General features: G+C 51.0%; 1 protein-coding gene across 1 annotated transcript in view; it reads left to right on the top strand.

The window, feature by feature from the left end:
• Window positions 1–18264, top strand: part of LOC132474877 (protocadherin-16-like) — a 73114-nt gene extending 54850 nt beyond the window's left edge. The window contains 17 exon segments of the mRNA XM_060075780.1: window positions 785–955; window positions 957–1199; window positions 1201–1261; window positions 1264–1406; window positions 1408–1443; window positions 1445–1661; window positions 5140–5379; window positions 6779–6904; window positions 7113–7322; window positions 8160–9026; window positions 9403–9516; window positions 9885–10096; window positions 10517–10668; window positions 10979–11109; window positions 11598–11884; window positions 12868–13009; window positions 13564–18264. Coding sequence (XP_059931763.1) covers window positions 785–955; window positions 957–1199; window positions 1201–1261; window positions 1264–1406; window positions 1408–1443; window positions 1445–1661; window positions 5140–5379; window positions 6779–6904; window positions 7113–7322; window positions 8160–9026; window positions 9403–9516; window positions 9885–10096; window positions 10517–10668; window positions 10979–11109; window positions 11598–11884; window positions 12868–13009; window positions 13564–16160 — 5949 coding nt within the window. The 3' untranslated portion in view covers window positions 16161–18264.
• Window positions 18265–18948: the final 684 nt, after the last annotated feature.

Here is an 18948-nt window from a genome sequence, read left to right as displayed (position 1 = left end):
GTAACTCATAGACTTCCTGTCTGGTACACCAGAGCGGGAGAGTTGAAGCCGGGCGCGTTTGAAGTCGCATGTCGAGGTCATCAGGTGCATCGTCGGATATTTAATGACCTCTCCGCTTCCCGTTCTGATTAATAGTACTTTTACCAAGTTGTTATCGCGTAATTTGAGTCGAACAAAAAACTTTTTTACGAATGACTTTTCGTTCTCCGGGAACTGCGCGGGTTGTGCTCAGCCTGTCTCCGCTTTGCTGATTTCCATTGGATTGTTTTTTTATTTATTGCTTTGGAAATTGAAAACCGAATCCACCCCCGGGCGCTATGTCCCCGATGTCATCATATATCAGGTTCATGTAATCAACAGATATGCCATTTGTTTGCGTCCGATTTTCTTCTTTGCGGAGAGAGTGATCGAGGCGGCCGCGAGTATCATTACGTTGTTGTTTGTTGATTCTCCACGGCGACCAGCCCTGTCCCTGCTCTTAGTTGTTGTGTGACGGCGTGTGAAGCCAACGAGACACAGCCCTCTGCGGATCACTGGCCGCCGTTCAGATGCACAGATTGATCACAATCAGCTGCTGTTCCCCAATCGATTAAAGAATACTACGGTGTCCACGTAGTCCGTCTGATGCTTTGTTGCCTTTAATCTTTATTCTTATCCTTGTCATTCATTGATTTATTAATTTCTTATTGAGATTCGTATTAAGTATTTTGTTCTTATTAAGTACATTCCAGTTAATTCCATTTCGTACTTCATTGTATTGCCTTGCTGCCCGCCCTGACACACACACGCACCTCTTTTTTCTCTCCAGGTGCTCAGTCTGACCCGACCCTCCTCCCCCACCAACTCCGTCTCCCTGACCTTCAACTCGGTGGAGGGGGCCACCCCGGGCTCGGTCCTGGGGTCCGTGCGGCTCCAGGGGGGCGACCCGCGCCGCCAGCTGACCTACGCCGTGGTGGGGGGGCTCCGACCCGGACGGGACCTTCGCCGTGGACCGCCTCACGGGCGACGTCTACCTGGCGCGGCCGCTGGACTACGAGCGCGACGCCCGCTACACGCTGCAGATCGAGGTGGACGACCCTGACCCCGACCCCCCGGGGGCCGGCGGACGGACCCTGGTGCGGCTGGACGTCGACGTCGCCGACGGCAACGACCACTCGCCCGAGTTCCCCGAGGACCCGGTCACCGTGGTGGTCTCGGAGGGGCGCGGCCGCCGGCTCCACCCTCTTCACCTTCCAGGCGTCGGACGGCGACGGCGGCGGGCCCACAGCGAGCTGAGCTACTCCGTCCTGCGGCAGTGGCCCGACGTCCCGGGGCTGCTGATCCTCGACCCCGTCACGGGCGCGCTCTCCCTGGGCCGGGCGCTGGACCGCGAGGCCACCGCCTCCCTCATCCTGGTCGTCCAGGCGGACCGACGCGGCGCCGGACGCGGGCCAGCGGCGGCGGGGGCTCGGTGACGGCGAGGGTCTTCGTGACGGACGAGAACGACAACGCGCCGGCGTTCAGCTCGCCGGCGGCGGTCAGCGTGATGGAGGACCAGCCCGTGGGCTTCGTGGCGCTGTACGTGGTGGCGAGGGACGCGGACCAGGGGGAGAACGGACGCGTCAGCTACAGCATCGAGTCGGGCAACGCCGGGGGCGCCTTCTCCCTCAACCCCAACACAGGTAACTACTGGTTACCGCTGCCGAGCTCGTCCACACCACATCGTACGTCTGCGATGCATCAGTCGACCTCCTGACCCTCCCTCGGAGGGAGGGATCCCTGCTCTGGGGTCCTTCTCAGGGTTGCTTCCCTCTGGATTTGAGGGAGTTTGAAGTACGTCACAAGGCTCAGGGTTAGGGGCTGTTGTAATGAAGCCCTTTGAGACTGGAACTGTGATTAAGGGCTGTGCTAATAAAAAGGACTTGACTAGTAGTGGGGGGGGGGGGGGGGGGGCATGTGGAGAGCTATTAATGCCAGTGTACGTGGAGAGCTGTGAGTGCATGAAGGATATAAAGGATGCAAACCAATAGACCTTGTTCCACTTGATTAAAAACATAAGCCCCTGCTACGACACAGACACAGACACACACACACACACACACACACACGCACACACACACACACACACACACACACACACAAACCCTAACCCATCATAATGTGTTAGTGTGGGTCTATTCCCATGAAAGACCAAAGAACCTTTCAAGCTTCTGGTAACCATTAGTGGAAGGATCAGTTACGCATGTGTGTGTGTGTGTGTGTGTGTGTGTGTGTGTGTGTGTGTGTGTGTGTGTGTGTGTGTGTGTGTGTGTGTGTGTGTGTGTGTGTGTATACACACAAATGTGTAGGTGTGTGTAAGCGACCAATGTGTCTTGATCTGTATGAATGTGTGTATGTATATTCCCAAATGTACCTTGTGGTTCTGTATGTACACGCGCGCGTGTGTGTGTGTGTGTGTGTGTGTGTGTGTGTGTGTGTGTGTGTGTGTGTGTGTGTGTGTGTGTGTGTGTGTGTGTGTGTGTGTGTGTGTGTGTTTATATGGAAGCACGGGTCACTTAGGGTTGAACTCTGACCCTGTGGTCCTGGGAGCTTTTATTGTGGTGTCAAGACACGTGTCGACTCTGGATATACTCCCCCCCCCCCCCCCCCCCCCCCCCCCCACACACACACACTCCTCGCCCCTCTTTCCACCCTCCTGCTACCCCTCCACCTCCTGCCCTCCCCCCTCCTCTCCCCCCTCTCCCCCCTTCATCCTAGCCCATCCTCCAACCTGCCCATGCCACCATCAACACTGCGTCCAGCCCCCTTCTCCCCTTCCTCACCCCCCCTATCCTCAAGGGACAGGTCAGGGTCCCTCATGGATGTCACTTGTCTCTCCCCCCTCCCCTCTTGGTGCAGCTGCTCTGAGGAACTCACTATGGGCTCACGGATATTTCACTATCTCCTCATTAGCTTAGCATAAACTTTAGCTTAGCATAAGCTCACCAAAAAATAGGAGGGTAAGCAGCTACCCTTAGCATCTTAACATAAGCAGCCACCGTTAGCAGCTAGAAGCATCTGCCGTTAGCATATTTTGTCAGTGGCTAACGTTGGTGGCTACCAATAGTATTTAGCGTTAGTGGCTAGTGTTAGCATGTAAATAATAAGAGATAAATAGCAGCTAGCATTAAATGGGAAGGTTTTGGGTGAAACGTTTAGATTCTAGTCTTCGGCTTGTTGGTGACATCACTCTGCTTCTATTATCTTCTAATCCGTAATTATGCGGCCGCGCTCTGCGTTAAATGGAGAAAGAGGTGTAATTACATTTTCCAATCAAACTTCAAAGATGATATCACATCCCTGATGTGACGCCTTTAATATCCTGTTTTACATGGAACTTAAAAGTATGTTACAGAAGCAATGAACACACTCTGAAAAAAGAGATATGAATAAATGCCGACTTTGAACTTACTGGGTAGTCCAAACTATGAACTTCCAATATTCAATGTCAGATTTTTTTTATGAATATTTAATTGTGGGGGCAGCAGGGGGTGAATCATTTAAAAAAAAACGAGGATGGCAAACTTCAAGTGTAGTCTTTAAAGTCGATAAAACATCAAGCGTCTGCCCGTACGGCGGAGGTCGGGTGGGGAGTCCATCGTCACAGCTCTGAGCTCTGCTGCGTTCACCTCAGTTAAACCCTGAGATCCACAGCCAGGCACAAAGACCAAGGAATTGGAAACATCCAGAATAAGAGCCCCTCTCTCCCCTCTCTCCACAATAAGAGCGCCCAACCATCCCCACCCCCCCCCCAGCCCCTCCTCCACCCCCTTTTATCGCCATGTGTCTCTCCACTCCTCTCCACATGTTATCAGAGACCTGGGCTTTAAGGCCGGCTCACGGAGGAGTCAAACTTCAGGGGGAGAAATATTCCGTCCCGTAACATGAAACAGATTAAAGGCTCAGAGCGGAGTTATCTCAGAGATACAAGCGAAGACACGAGATCGGTGAAACGAAAACAAAATACAGCCACAGTGCCCCCCCTCTCCCTCTCTTTCACTCTCGCTACCACCCTCTCACCACCTCTCTCACTTAATCACTACCTCTCTCTCCCTCCCTCTCTCTCTCTTTCCCCTACCCCTACCGCTCCGTCCCTCGCTTGGATCCTCGTGAGTTGCAACTCATTCTAGGCCGGGCATGAAATTTAAATTGAATCAATGCAAGTTCTAAACCCAGCTTAATGAAAAATGGAGGGTGCCCCTAATTTCTCCCGGGCACGGGAGGCCTGGCGTTTGCGTGTCTCCAACGTGTGTTTACTGTTTTCCCTTCATGGCTGTGGCGCGCTCTCCAATGGAAAAACTCATAAAGTGCGGCCAGGCCGGTTTGTGCGCTTTTTACTGCGGAGGTGGTAGCACAACGCAGGTACGTTCGGGGCTTTTACTGCAGTGGCGGCGGTGGTTCACGCAGGTGGGCGGGACCGGCTGGGAGGATGGTTAGCGTTGATTCGGCCCCTCACACGACACATTTTCACACTGAGGATTAAATGCACGCAGTGTCTGGGTCTGGTAAGTGCCTCGGGTAACTGCTTCCAGCGTTTTCTCTGTATTTTCCTAAATCAATACTGAAAGACGATGCACAAAGACGATGCCTCCTCACAAGGGGAGAAGATAGTGACATGGTGTTGACGGTTGACACCCAGCCTCTCAAAGGAACTGGGTTTGATGCCCAATTTATGCAACCCACCCTCAGAGATGCAAATCCCTAACCTGGATCCCTAGTCGGAATGTACAATTACAATTACAATTAGGGCATTTAGCAGACGCTTTTATCCAAAGCGACTAACATCGGTTAATGCACACATTGACACACCGACGGCAGAGTCAACCATGCAAGGCGACAGCCAGCTCGCCAGGAGCAGTTAGGGTTAAGTGTCTTGCTCAGGGACACATCAACAATCAGCTAGGAGATTCGACTAAACAACAAACTATTTTCTTTTTTTCGACCTTTAACAACCAGTTGAAGTAGAGTAGAGATTCCTTTACGAAAGGCCCCATACAACACGGTTACAACAAAATCCAAACAGGGGCAAGGAATCATAAACACATGACGTAAGCGCTTCCAATCCGCTGAAGAAGTACACACTGAAGAGACTAAACAACCCAACGCTGGTGTCTCCTGCAGGCTCCTTGTCCATCTTCAAGCCTCTGGACCGCGAGGAGGAGGAAACCTTCAACCTCACGGTGGTCGCTAAGGATCACGGGACGCCACAGCGCACGTCCAGCCAGCTGCTCTGTGTGCACGTGATCGACGTCAACGACGAGGTCCCCCAGTTCGAGGAGGTCCAGTATGAGGCTGAGATCCCTGAGAACCGCCCCCAGGGGTTCAGCGTCCTGGCGGTCTCCGCCGTAGACCTAGACCAAGGTGAGTCCAGTCCCAGGCCTGATTCGTCCTGATGATCATCATTTAAGTCACCCATACTTTACCTTTGACTGTTAATGACGGTTCAGAGTGTCTATTAATAAACCTCCGCCAGGAGAGGAGGGAAGGAGGAGAGGAGAGGGAGAGAGGATAGGAAGAGGGGATGAGGGGAGATGAGAGGAGGCGAGAGAGAGGAGACTAGAGGGGGAGGAGTGGATGAGGAGAAATGAGAGGAGGAGGAGAGAGAGAAGGAGATGAAAGAGGAGATGAGAGAAAGATAGTAAGGGCTAACAGTTGGCTAAGGGTATAGGTGTGTTATAAGTTATAAATTATGCTATGTCTCCGGTAAATCAACTCAGCTTCCAGATGCCATTGCTGTTTGACAACCCCATAGAAAGTATCGACATTCATTGTACCAGTAATAGAAAAACGGATTTGTGATAGAAATGTACTAAATCCCAAATTAGTGATTCAGATTCAGTCTCGCAGAATGCTAGCAGAATGGGATATTCCTTTCTGCAATAAAATATTGAGTTGTAAATATGTCCAAGAATCTATTTTAACGTTATGAGAAGAAATTCTCACAGATAGATTTTTTGGTTTGTTCGCTTTTGAAGTTGCAAACAGCAGATGAGAGCATATAAGCAATGTGGTGGTCCGTATCTGCTGGTCTCTGCAACTTTATTGACCAAACTTTATTGATCTTCAAAGTCTGAGTCACACTCTCCACCCACCCCCACCCCCACCCCCAAACCCCACACCAAACCCCTCCTCCCATACCACCCAAGAGAGCCCGAGCTCGTAGCGCTCTGTCGATACCACCTACGTCACATGTGCTGAAGGCCTGTACACATGGCTCGTGTTAGCGCTTTTAATTGAACAGTACAGAGGAATCGGTGGTGGTAGTGGTGGAGGACAAGGGTGGTGAGGGGGGGGCGGGGGGGACGACATTCTCCTGGCCTTAGTCAAGCCACGTATAAAGTCTCTCTCCAAGCATAATTAGCCAAACAAACAGGTGAGCTTGCCAAGTGGAGCTCTGTATTAGCACGCAAGCTGGAAGCCAGACACCTGATTGAGCCCAGCGACTGCTGACGCGGCTAAACAACACGCACAACAAAACCAGGAACAAATAAAAACAAAAAACAGTTTGGAGGAAAGGAAATGTAAATACTCTATTCACACACGCACAGTTCCAGAGCCCCAGTGGGTGTGTTATTTTATAACCCTGTTAATTATGTTAATTATTAAGACATATTTGCGTAAATATGTCTAAAGAAATGTTAATTTCTAGCATGCCCCAATTTTTCAAAGCCAGTTATTTAAATGCCCATGCTCACACAGTTTTAAAAGCCAGCGATCCAAACCCTCTTAATGAACCCTAACGTTGCGATCATCCTCACAGGGACCAATGGTCACGTGACATATGGCAGGGTTTCGGGAGAGGGCTTCAACATTGACCCGGTAACTGGTGTCATAACGACAGCCAAGGCGCTGGACAGGGAGACCCAGGAGTACTACACGCTGACAGGTATGACCCTCTCACACCTCACTGCCTCTTCAAACACCTTATGGGGAGCAGGGTGTTTGAGTCCAAGCCAAAGGGTACATAGTTTGAACACCCGTAAGCTGCTTTGGATAAAAGCTGCTAAATGACCAAATGTTAAACGTTACTTTGCTGCGCTACATCAGTGATGAAGATATTAAGCTTGCCGTCTCCTGTCGTTCCCGTCTTAAAGTGTACGCCAAAGACGGAGGCCTTCCGCCCAACGTTGCCAAGGCGACGGTCAAGATCCGAGTGACCGACGAAAACGACAACGCTCCGGTGTTCGGGCGGCTGTACTACAGCATCGAGGTTCCAGAAAATGCTGAGCCTTCTGATCTCTTCACACTAAGAGCAACGGACCAAGACACAGGGGAGAGAGGGGAGATAAACTACAAACTAACAGGTGAGAGGGAAGATGTAGTACAAACTAACAGGTGAGAGAGGGGAGATGAACTACAAACTAACAGGTGAGAGGGGAGATCAACTAAAAACTAACAGGTGAGAGAGGGGAGATCAACTAAAAACTAACAGGGGAGAGAGGGGAGATAAACTACAAACTAACAGGTGAGAGGGAAGATGAAGTACAAACTAAAAGGTGAGAGAGGGGAGATGAACTACAAACTAACAGGTGAGAGGGGAGATCAACTAAAAACTAACAGGTGAGAGAGGGGAGATCAACTAAAAACTAACAGGGGAGAGAGGGGAGATAAACTACAAACTAACAGGTGAGAGAGGGGAGATAAACTACAAACTAACAGGTGAGAGGGGAGATGAACTACAAACTAAAAGGTGAGAGAGGGGAGATAAACTACAAACTAACAGGTGAGAGAGGGGAGATGAACTACAAACTAAAAGGTGAGAGAGGGGAGATAAACTAAAAACTAACAGGGGAGAGAGGGGAGATAAACTACAAACTAACAGGTGAGAGGGGAGATAAACTACAAACTAACAGGGGAGAGAGCCGAGATAAACTACAAACTAACAGGTGAGGGATAGGAAGGTGATAAACGGCAAAATAGCAGGAGAGGGAGGGGAGCAAATCAAGTACAGAATAACTGCCGTGGTTCTATCCTACAGGTGCAGAATAGGTTTATCTTATCATCCCCACTATAATACCACTGCAGTGAGCTTTGTTTGTCGTCATATGAACAAGCTTAGTTTATTTATATGTATTTATTGATTATAAACAATCGATAAATGTATTGACTCATGGATGATTTCTCTCCCACCTCTTTTGCAGCGGGCGACACATCGTCCGACTTCCGTCTGGACAGGCGGTCGGGGAAGCTGTCCACCTCCAGGCCCCTGGACCGGGAGAGGAAGGCCCGCTACAGCCTGGCGGTGGTGGCCCAGGACCAGGGCCGCCCCTCCCTCAGCGGCACCGTCACCGTGGAGGTGAGCGTCCTGGACGTCAACGACCACGCCCCGCGCTTCCAGAGCGCCAGCTACACCGCCGACGTGTCGGAGGACGTCCAGGTGGGCTCCTTCGTACTGGAGGTGAAGGCCGGCGACCTGGACACGGGCGCCAACGGCCAGGTGGTGTACTTCCTGAGCGGGGGCTCCCAGGGCATGTTCATCGTCGACCAGACCACCGGCCGCGTCATCACGGCGGCGCCGCTCGACCGCGAGAAGACGGGCTCGTACAACTTCGACGTGCACGCCGCCGACTCCTCGCCGTCCAACCCGCTCAACGCCAGCGCCCACGTCACCGTCTACATCCAGGACGTCAACGACAACGCCCCCTTCTTCGTCCAGGACCCCCTGGTGATCAACGTGTCGGCCACGGCCGGGACCAGCCACCGCGTGCTGGCCACCATGCGGGCGGAGGACAAGGACTTCGGGGCCAACGGCTCGGTGTTCTACCGCTTCGCCAGCCCCGTGCGCGGCTTCAGCATCAACTCCCTGACGGGGGACATCCAGGCCACGGAGAGGCTGCAGGCCCTCACCCAGAGCCAGCGGACCCTCATCGTGGAGGCCATGGACCAGGGCTCCCCGTCCCAGTCCTCCCTGGGGGTGGTCATCGTCTACATCCACGAGCAGAGCTATCGGGGGATCCGCTTCCCGCGCAATGCGCGGGACGTCAGCGTGCAGGAGAACGCCGTCAAAGGTTTGTGGCCGTGTGACTCTGGCGGTGCACGTACGTCTCGTCGTGTAGCAGACCCTTTGGTTTTAAAGCGATGCACAAGTGAGGCTGGGGACAGTCAAAGCATGCAGTCATGATTGAGGTAGCTAATTGCTAGCATGGCACAGCCTGGTTTAAAAAAGACAACCGGACAGAGCGGTCATAGGAAATACGGAAACACGAGGTTACTAATTTTCTTTATTTATCTTTGTGGTTGTGTGTGGTTTTGCAAACAGTTATAGTAGTACTATACAATACACATGTTTTTGTGTAATGAGGGGGGGGTATTGGCTAAAGATGTGAGTTAGTGAGTATAAACGTTGAAATTGAATGTCTGTGTTTGTATATCTTACTACTTTAGGTACAGCTATAATACAAACACAGGCGCAGTACCCAGGCGGCTCGCGTATGGGGATAACCTACAGCCTCTTCAGCGGTAACAAGATGCAGTTTTTTGGCATCAACCCCACCTCTGGTAAGCAGAAATACCTTACCCTCAAAACACAGTCTAATCCCTACCTGCTCCTCTGTCTCAATAGTGTCTAGCCCCTAATTTCTCCTTAATGACCTGTCTCTGTACTCTCTAGCCCCTACCTGCTCCTTAATGACCTGGCTCTGTATTCACTGCCTAACCCCTACCTGCTCATTAATGACCTGCTTCTGTAACCACTATCTTATCTCTATCTGCTCCTTACTGACCTGTCTCTGTATTCACCATAGTCACCGTGTTTCAGCCAAAAAACACAATAATAGTATTCCAGGATGGTGTAGTTGTTCTGAACTCAGGTCTCTTTGCATCAAAACGGTCTGCTAAAAGGTCTAAAAATTAATATTTTCCATCAGGCGAAATCTGGGTCCAGAACTCAGAGGTGCTGGACTTTGAGGAGACCCCGAGACTCCGCCTGGTGGTGAAGGCCGAGACGGCGTCGTCCAGCTCCTACATGGCGGTCAACCTGATCATACAGGACGTGAACGACAACCTGCCGCGCTTCCAGCTCCAGAACTACGTTGCTTACATCCGCGAGGCGCAGGGCTACGACTTCCCCATCATCCAGGTGAAGCCAGCAACGCAGTCTCCCGCAGGGGACAATTACCGCTTCTCTGTGGGACCCAGCCAACCGCGCAACGTTCAGTGAGCACAGAGAACTCAGAGCGCATTGAAATTGGAATTGGATAAAGGCGTCTGTTAAATGACTGAATAGAAAAGGAGAAGCCTGGATACCGCTTGGGCGCAGTCAGAAGTGTGAAATTGTGGAATAAAACTCCAGAAAGCTGGATAGCCTCAGCGTCTCTTGGACCCGCTCCATGTTTACTCTTATCCTCCTCTGTCTGAATGTGTTCAGCTTCAGTCACGCCAGAGTTCATTTAGTCCTGTTTAAAAAGTCCTCTCTCAGATGTCGCTCTCGGTCTCTGGTTCGTGTACGGTTTTTCTTCCCCTGCGTGTTGTTTCTAACACGGAGCGGTAACTTCCTCAGGTGTTTGCGAACGACCTGGACCAGGGTCAGAACGGCCAGGTGAGCTACTCCCTCCGCTCGTCCTCCATGAGCAGCCTGTTTAAGATCGACCCGGTGACGGGAAGCGTCTCCACGGCGGCCATCATGGATCGAGAGATCTGGACACACACAAAGTGAGACTCCTGTGGTTTGTGTCTGTCTGGGGTGTGTGGGGTGCTGAGTGAATACAGGAGTGTCTGGCTCACATTTTTGTCCAGCCATACACTCCTGAAACATTCCTGTTTCAGTGTGAAAGGGAAGGGTTGAGCTGTTTTGTGCTGGGAAATAATGTGTCAGTCTTGATGTCGTCTGACGTGAACAAAAAAAATCTGAGCGGGGAGGTGAGAAACGTGATCAAAGACGTTGCATGCGGGGTGATGAAAAAAACGAAAAACAAAACAAAGGCTGCACAGACACTAACACTGACGACGTGTGTGGCTCCAGGCTGGTCGTCATGGCAACAGACAGGGGATCCCCGCGGCTGGCCGGCTCCGCCACCCTCACGGTCATCATCGTCGACCTCAACGACAACAGTCCCACCATACCGCTGCCCAGGGAGGTGCGCGTGGCCGAGGGTAGGTCACACAACACCACAGCCCCAGAACCCTCTGAAGGTCCCGCCTGGTTCTTTATCTTCTGGGCAGCAGAACAGCAAAAACAAAGTCTCCCATACATGGAAACACTTTATTTATTTGGGGCCGAAGGAAACAAAAATCAAATATGTTTTGGAAAAACCACTGTGTGGCCCTGTCGAGGGAAAATGACTGTTGATCGAGGTACGATATGCACTATTTGGATATCGCTTGCTCTAGTCAAACTTTTTAAAAACCAAAAACCGCCTCCCTCTCCCCACTCTCGCCATGCTGCTGCAGAGTCTGAGCAATTAACCCAACTCCTGTCGCCTTAAAGATAGCGTCTACATGACAGAATGGGTTTCAGAGCGCACTTCAAACAAAACTCATTTGAATGCGCACCTTTAATGTTCCAACCAAGATACCAGAAAAAATCGAATCTTCTTCTTTCGGGCCACTCACCTGCCTCTTCCTCCCCCCGCTGTTCACAGACACACTGGTTGGCACGGTGATCACCCAGGTTACGGGGAACGACGTGGACTCGGGGCCGGCCCTGTCCTACACGCTGTTGCTGGCGGCCGACTGCCAGGGCGCCTTCGGGATCCGCCGCCACAGTGGGGGCGTGTCACTCACCGCCCCGCTGGACTACGAGGAGAGGAGCTGGTTCACCCTGACGGTCCGCACCTCAGACTCCAGGCACCAGAGTGAGGCCAACCTCACCGTGCTGGTGGAAGACGTCAACGACAACGCACCCTTGTTCACCCAGGACCTGTACCAGGTAAAAAACAGTGGTGTGCATTTGGTCTATTGCTAGCATCTCGTTGCTTAATGCAGGCAGAGGGAATTCAAGATTTCGTGACCCAATTGAATTATTGATATTAAGCTCAGAGACGCTTTTACCACGAGGCTGAGAACAATCAAAGAATACTCACACAGTGGGAGTAGCAACAGGGGGCCTCGATGGTAGCACAACTATTAAACAAATGTGAGCGCTTCCGTCTACTGCTTGTATGACTTGATAGCTTGAAAGGCACATTTACACATCAACACATACATTTGCAAATCGCCACAAGCATTTGCAGATATCTGCCACAGCAGAAGTGTAGCAAAAGTCATATGTTAAAAGACTTGAGACCAAAGACTTACGAGACCAAGGCCCACTTAAGATTAACTGATAACCTGTCTGTATTTCCAGCGTTGGAGCAAAATACTTTTCAGTCATTAAATCTATGTAGGCATTTACTTATTTGTAAAAAAAAGTGTACACATCTATGTTGTACACACTTTCAAATCTGATTATGCACACACAGATTCTGAGTACACATTTGCAGCTCCCTGTACACATTCACAAATTAAACCTCAGTACGCATTTAAAGATTATCTTACACATTTACAAATCTGATTACGCACACGATTGAGACACAGTTACACAACTCTCAACTCGCATTTGTAAATAGTTCTGCTACAATAATGGCCCTAAATAGCAGCAACATTAATGCAAGAGCTGCGCAACCTAGTTCCTAAAGAAACAGCTGAACAGAGTGCAGTGTTGCCACATGAATCAGAATAGCATATGGCTTACTTGGTATTCTTTAGGGTAGTGCATAATAGTTAGACTTTCTTAGCAGACGTAATTGCATTCTCTTTGCGGGGAGATCTTATCTAGTCCTGATATCAGGTCATAATGGTGAGGTGTTCAGGTGAAGGGGGTCTGCTAACAACAATGTTATTGATGTTTGTCACGTTTGTCCGTGTGTCAAGGTGACCGTGTCCGAACACCACCCTGCCGGCAGCAGCGTCGTCACGGTCACGGCCACCGATCGCGACTCTGCAGACAACGGCAAGGTCATCTATCGAGTGATGTCATCAACCAGGGACATTTTCTACATCGACTCAAATAATGGTATGGACAGTACACTGTCATTATATAATGCTCTCTCTCACTGACTGAATTTCTCGACTTCTAAACCGTTTAAAGTGGTTTAGTATCCCCAGACTCGTAGTCAAGTAGTTAAGCCCCAAGGCACTTCCAACTGGCCATTTAGAAGTGCTATCGGAGTTTATTCCAGACATTGTGAAACATAAAATAATTGAGTGTCCATTAACGTTAATAAAATGCAGCTTGCGTCAGATGTTTGGCTAAAGTTGCTATCAGGAGATGATGGGAGGAGTACTTTAGCTCCTCTTTCCGTGTCTCCTGAGCAAAGATTTCAAATACTGTAATTTTCTAACACATAATTACCACCGCCTCACAGCTAAAAAAAGAATGACTGCATGATTCCAAGGCACAATTTACTATCATTTACCTAATAGCAGACCAAATCTAATCTATTATATGAATGATTCATTAAATCCATTAGAGATGGATTTAGGATAGTTTGTACTAGACTTGGAGAAGAGCCTTCAAGATCCAATTTAACCTATTTTAAAAGCCTACTTTCAACTCTCTCCTACCAGGCACCCTTTTCATCAGCCAAAAGGCCGAGTTTGACGTGGAGAACCCTTCCATCCTGGTGGTGATCGAGGCTCGCGATCTTGGAACGCCGTCCCTCTCCTCGTTTGCCACCGTCCAGGTGCAGGTGTCGGACACAAACGACAACGCCCCCGTCTTCCACCAGTCCGAGTACCGAGCCAGCATACCGGAGGACGGGCCCCCGGGGTCAACCATCCTGACCCTTGAAGCCGTGGACGCCGACCTGTCACGGGACAACTGCGCCTTCGACTTTGCCATCGCCAGCGGCAACACGGGCAACGCCTTCCAGATCGAGAGCAGCGTGCGCTTCCTGGAGGGGCGGGGCTTTCAGACGGTCGGTAACCTGATCCTGGCCGAGGGGCTGGACTTTGAGGCGGTGGCGAGCTACAACCTGAGCGTGGTGGTGTCGGACCGCGGCGTCCCCCAGCGTAGCTCCAGCGTGCCCGTTCTCATCGGGGTCCTGGACGCCAACGACAACCCGCCCACCCTCAGCCGGTCCGAGTACAGCGTGGTGCTGAGCGAGGGGACTGCCGCAGGGGCGGAGATCCTTCACCTCTCGGCCACCGACCCGGACTCTGCACCCAACGGAGAGGTCCAGTACTCCATCAGCTCCGGGGATGAGACGGGCTTGTTCCAGGTTGACCGCTGGACCGGGGCGCTGAGGCTGCAGAAAACCCTGGACAGGGAGAGGCGATCTGTTCACGTGGTAGTCGTTCAAGCCAGTGACAGTCAGGGGCACTACGCCCTGGCGCCCGTCACCGTGGAGGTGAAGGACGTCAACGACAACCTCCCTTATTTCCCCCTCAAGCTTTTGAGCGCCAGCGTCCGAGAGAACCAGCCCCAGAACGCCTTGGTCACCGTGCTGCACGCCATCGACCAGGACAGGGGTGTGTTCGGCCAGCTGAGATACTACATGCTGGACGACCCTAAAGAACAAGCTTTCCTCATTAACCAGACCTCAGGCGAGGTGCGAACTCGCACCACCTTCGACTACGAAAAAGTGAACTCTTTCCAGTTTGTGGCAGTGGCCATGGACACGGGCAACTACTCTGCCACGGTGACGGTACAGGTGTACGTGACCGGAGAGGACGAGTACGACCCGGCCTTCACCTCCTCCGAGTTTTCCTTCCTGGTGCCTGAGGGAGCGCGGAAGGGCCAGAGCATTGGCCAGGTGCAGGCCCTGGACGAGGACGAAGGCGTGGACGGCGTGGTGCTCTACTCCCTCGCCGACAGCTCCCAGCCGTACTTTGAGGTCAACAAGACGACCGGCGTCATCGCCCTGAAGATGGACAGCTACGGCCGTCACTCGGGACGCTCCAAGAGGGAGGTGCGCACGATGACCCTGGACGTGGTCGCCCACAGCCCCTTGGAGAGGTCTCGCGTCGCCACCGCGCACGTCGCCATCGACGTCACCCACACGGCCTTCGGCCTCCCCTCCAACATGAACGCGCTGCTGATCGGCGTCATCGCCGTCTCCCTGGGCACCATCGTCATCCTGATCGTCGTCGCCGTGGCGCTGTTCTTCATCAAGCTGAGGCGGCGGAAGAAGGAGCATCGCCCGTACTGCCTCCCCCCGCCAACCGCCACGGTGCTCCACAAGCTGGAGGAGAGCAAGCTGGCCGGCAATGAGATGATCTACCACCAGGCGCTGCCCGGCTACGGCCCTGTTCAGGTCGGGAGCGGCGGGGGCCCCTACGCTCGCGGCGGCTCCCTGGACCCCTCCCACTCCAGCGGTCGGGGTTCGGCGGAGGCGGAGGCGGCGGACGACGACGAGATCCGCATGATCAACGAGTACCCTCGCGTCTCCAGCATCTCCTCCTCCATGCAGGAGCGCATCTCGGCCCGGGGTCCCGACTCGGGGATCCAGCAGGACGCCGACCAGCTCTCGGACATCTCCGGTGAGCCCTCCATGGACGCCGGCCAGTGGTACAAGGCCAAGAAACTGGGCAGCCTGACCAGCACCCTGCTGGCCGGACAGGGGCCCGTTTACAGGGACGAGGGTGGCGGGTACCTGGGCGTGGGCCGGGGGCTGAACATCGCTCACCCCAAAGACTACGCTTTCCCGGAGGACGGGAAGCCGCCGGTGGACGGCTCCCTGACGGCCATCGTAGCCAGTGACGAGGAGCTCAGGGGCAGCTACAACTGGGACTACCTCTTGAACTGGTGTCCCCAGTTCCAGCCCCTGGCCAACGTGTTCACAGAGATCGCTCGCCTCAAGGACGAGACTGCTCCGCCGAACCCCCGCCGGCCGTTCCCCCACAAGGCGAAGGCCGAGCCCAGGATCGATCCCCCGCCACTGATCACCTCCGTGGCCCATCCGGGGGCCAAGACTGTTCCCCCCAAGCCCGCCGTGGGGAGGTCCTTCCCCCACCTGGCCTCCCTGCGGAGGTCTCCCCTCAGCAGCGACGGCTCCATCTCCTCGGCCGCCATGTCCCCCAGCTTCTCCCCGTCCCTGTCGCCGCTGGCAGCCCGCTCGCCCGCCGTCACGCCCTTCAACGTCTCGCAGGGGCCCTCGGCGTCCATGATCAGCGCCACGGAGCACCACCTCGAGCACAGCGAGGAGGCAGAGATCAGGATCTGAACCCACAGCCCGGGCCCCCTGCTGAAGGCCGGTCAGAGGGGTGTCCATTGCTGTTCCAGGGACACTAGATAACAACCTACGGACTCTGTCTCTGAAAGGACGATTCGCTAATATGCTTTTTTCCTCGGACCAACGGACCAGGACGGACTAGGTCCAAACGGTCTAGAGGGACGTAAGGAAGGAAACGAACCCATGAACCATATGAAGGAACTGGGCAGAAAATGGACACAAAAGCCTAGTTTGGACCTGGTTTGTCAGATTGATCAGTGTTCATTTGCACATTCAAGTCGTGGTGATGGGGGGAGGGGGCGGAATTCATACATGATGTCACTATTTTGTAAAAAGCATTGTTTATATTTTTTATACTTAATGTATGGTTTTTTTGACAAGAAACGACATTGCTGTGTCAAAGGGTTGCTATAACCTCGGAATATAGTTATATATTTGTATATTTGTAGCTTGTACTGTACTGTATACTTGTTTGTACTGTAAGCTGGTTCTATCTTATGTGATTAATAACTTGTGTGTTTTTCTTTGATTGATTATTGATGCACTTCATTCATGTTTGTTGATTTGGGGATTTTGCTACAGACTTGTAAATATCTAGAACAGATAAAGGATCATCCTTGCTGCAACAAATGAACCACCGGTGGGAATACCAATATTTTCTTGCGTAACAATAATTCACCATACAGCGTGAACCGTGACCATGAAATGTTTGGGGGTTCTCCCTCTCCTCCATGCCTCTGGTGTGGTTCCCTGGAGAACCTAATGGAACTCGACGCTGAATGATCACCCCTTCTTGCAGGGTAACCTGTCTTTAATCTCTTCACAATAAGCCTTTTAACCTTCTCGTGCCACTCCACATCCCTACTCAATGTAATTCCCACCAGGAGCTGAAAGCTAACTTAGATTCATGCGTTGAACCTACTTATGTAAAAAAAAAACATGTTTACTGCAGCCATCGTGTTCAAACTTTTCTTTTTAACTTTTCCATTGCAGCTAATACTTTTGTTCATAACTGTTTTAACGACTTTGCGTCTACATAATGAAATGCCCATGCCCAGAGCTCAACCAACACAGAAATGAATCTCTTTCTAAATCAATTTGGTCTCCGGAGACAATCTCATATTGGGGAAAAAGTGACTGCTGCTTTGAGAAAGTGACTTTGTTCCAGTTTAAATTGATGTCAGAATCAATGGATTTTAAAATTCCCGAGGGATCCGCTAATTGCTCAGATTATTCAATAACTAACCTGCAGTAAGTGTCTCTTCTCTCAGTTGAATGTACAACTCATCCTCACATTTCAAGAGTTTCGACAGTTGTTTTCTGTGAATGTTTTTTCAACAGTATAGTATGGGTGTAAGGGCTATGAACCCATGTCCCTCTTGGTTCACAATAACAGTAGGCTCTGTTTCAGTGCAAGCACAATATATAATACTTCAGAGACTGATGTCGCAAGCCCTCAAGGAAAACATTATACAAATATCGGCTGATGTTTGAACACAATCCGGGAGGGATTTTTGATTTAATCTTCATACGAATTATGGTTTAAGTTATAAGTAGACAATACAGAGCCGTGACACAGAGAGCCAACTAGAAACAGACTTCACAGCCTTTGCATTCTCATCATCCTGTTTGGCTATTACAACTTCCCAGAGCCCTGCCTTAGCCTAGATGTAGAAAAACTCAAATTTATTTTCATTGTTTGTTCCTCTGCAGTTCTAAAGCTTTGAACGTGTTTTAATTGTTAGAATACAATATATAACTGCTAACTGCTACTCAAGGTACTTACTAATTATTATATCGAACTAAGTTACCGAATGTCTCTCTGAAACCGAGACACAAGGTTTATGATTCACTCTGTTGACATAACATTGACCAAAAAAGGATGAAAACCACCTATTTCCTGGGATAAAAGTACATCTATGTTCGTAATTTTTTCTCCTGAACTGTTCCGCCCATGTTGCACGTGAAAGAGAACATTTTCTGCTCCTCCACTACAGTGCCACAGTGAAGGTGGCGTCACTGAAATCATGTCTGCTTCATTCTTAAGATGTATCTGGTGAGAAGTGCCTGAATAAAATGCATTAAAACATAACAAGGGTTTTCACCACGTCTCTCTTGATTCCTCCTGTCATCCAGCAGAACGTCTGAATAAAAATGTCTTTATGCAAAAAAAAACCGTTGCATAACTGCATATGGGGTGATTGGTGAATCTGTGTCTAATCTTAAAATTCGCGGCATTCACTATTCATGTTCCCTTCAGCAAGCATTCAAGTGAATCTGTCGCTCTTTCATTTACAGCTTCTTAAGTAGCTCAGTCCGTCAACGTACATCTCAGCATTACCATTAGACCCGTCGCTTGTGAATCATATGGGAAATGAATAGAAAAGGCAAACACATAGACTCAGACTCACACACACACACACACACACACACACACACACACACACACACACACACACACACACACACACACACACACACACACACACACACACACACACACACACACACACACACACACACACACACACACACACACACACACAGCCTACTAAGCTACAACCGTTTTCCCCCTTAAATCACGTCAGGGGTTGTTTGCAACCTGATCATCACGGCTTCGCCAAGTCACATGACCAACTTTGTGTTTGAAGAATTTGTTTTCGGCAGCCAAATAAACAGCCCTTTGAAAAATGCTTCGCTCCATATCCAAACCTTTGTTAGACCGGGGAGCTCAGATCTGCAGATGATACGAGTTTGATTTGCACAACAGATCTGTTGT

Source organism: Gadus macrocephalus, chromosome 16 (genome assembly GCF_031168955.1).
Source record: "Gadus macrocephalus chromosome 16, ASM3116895v1".
Lineage (NCBI taxonomy): Eukaryota > Metazoa > Chordata > Actinopteri > Gadiformes > Gadidae > Gadus > Gadus macrocephalus.
This window is presented reverse-complemented; position numbering and strand designations above follow the sequence as displayed.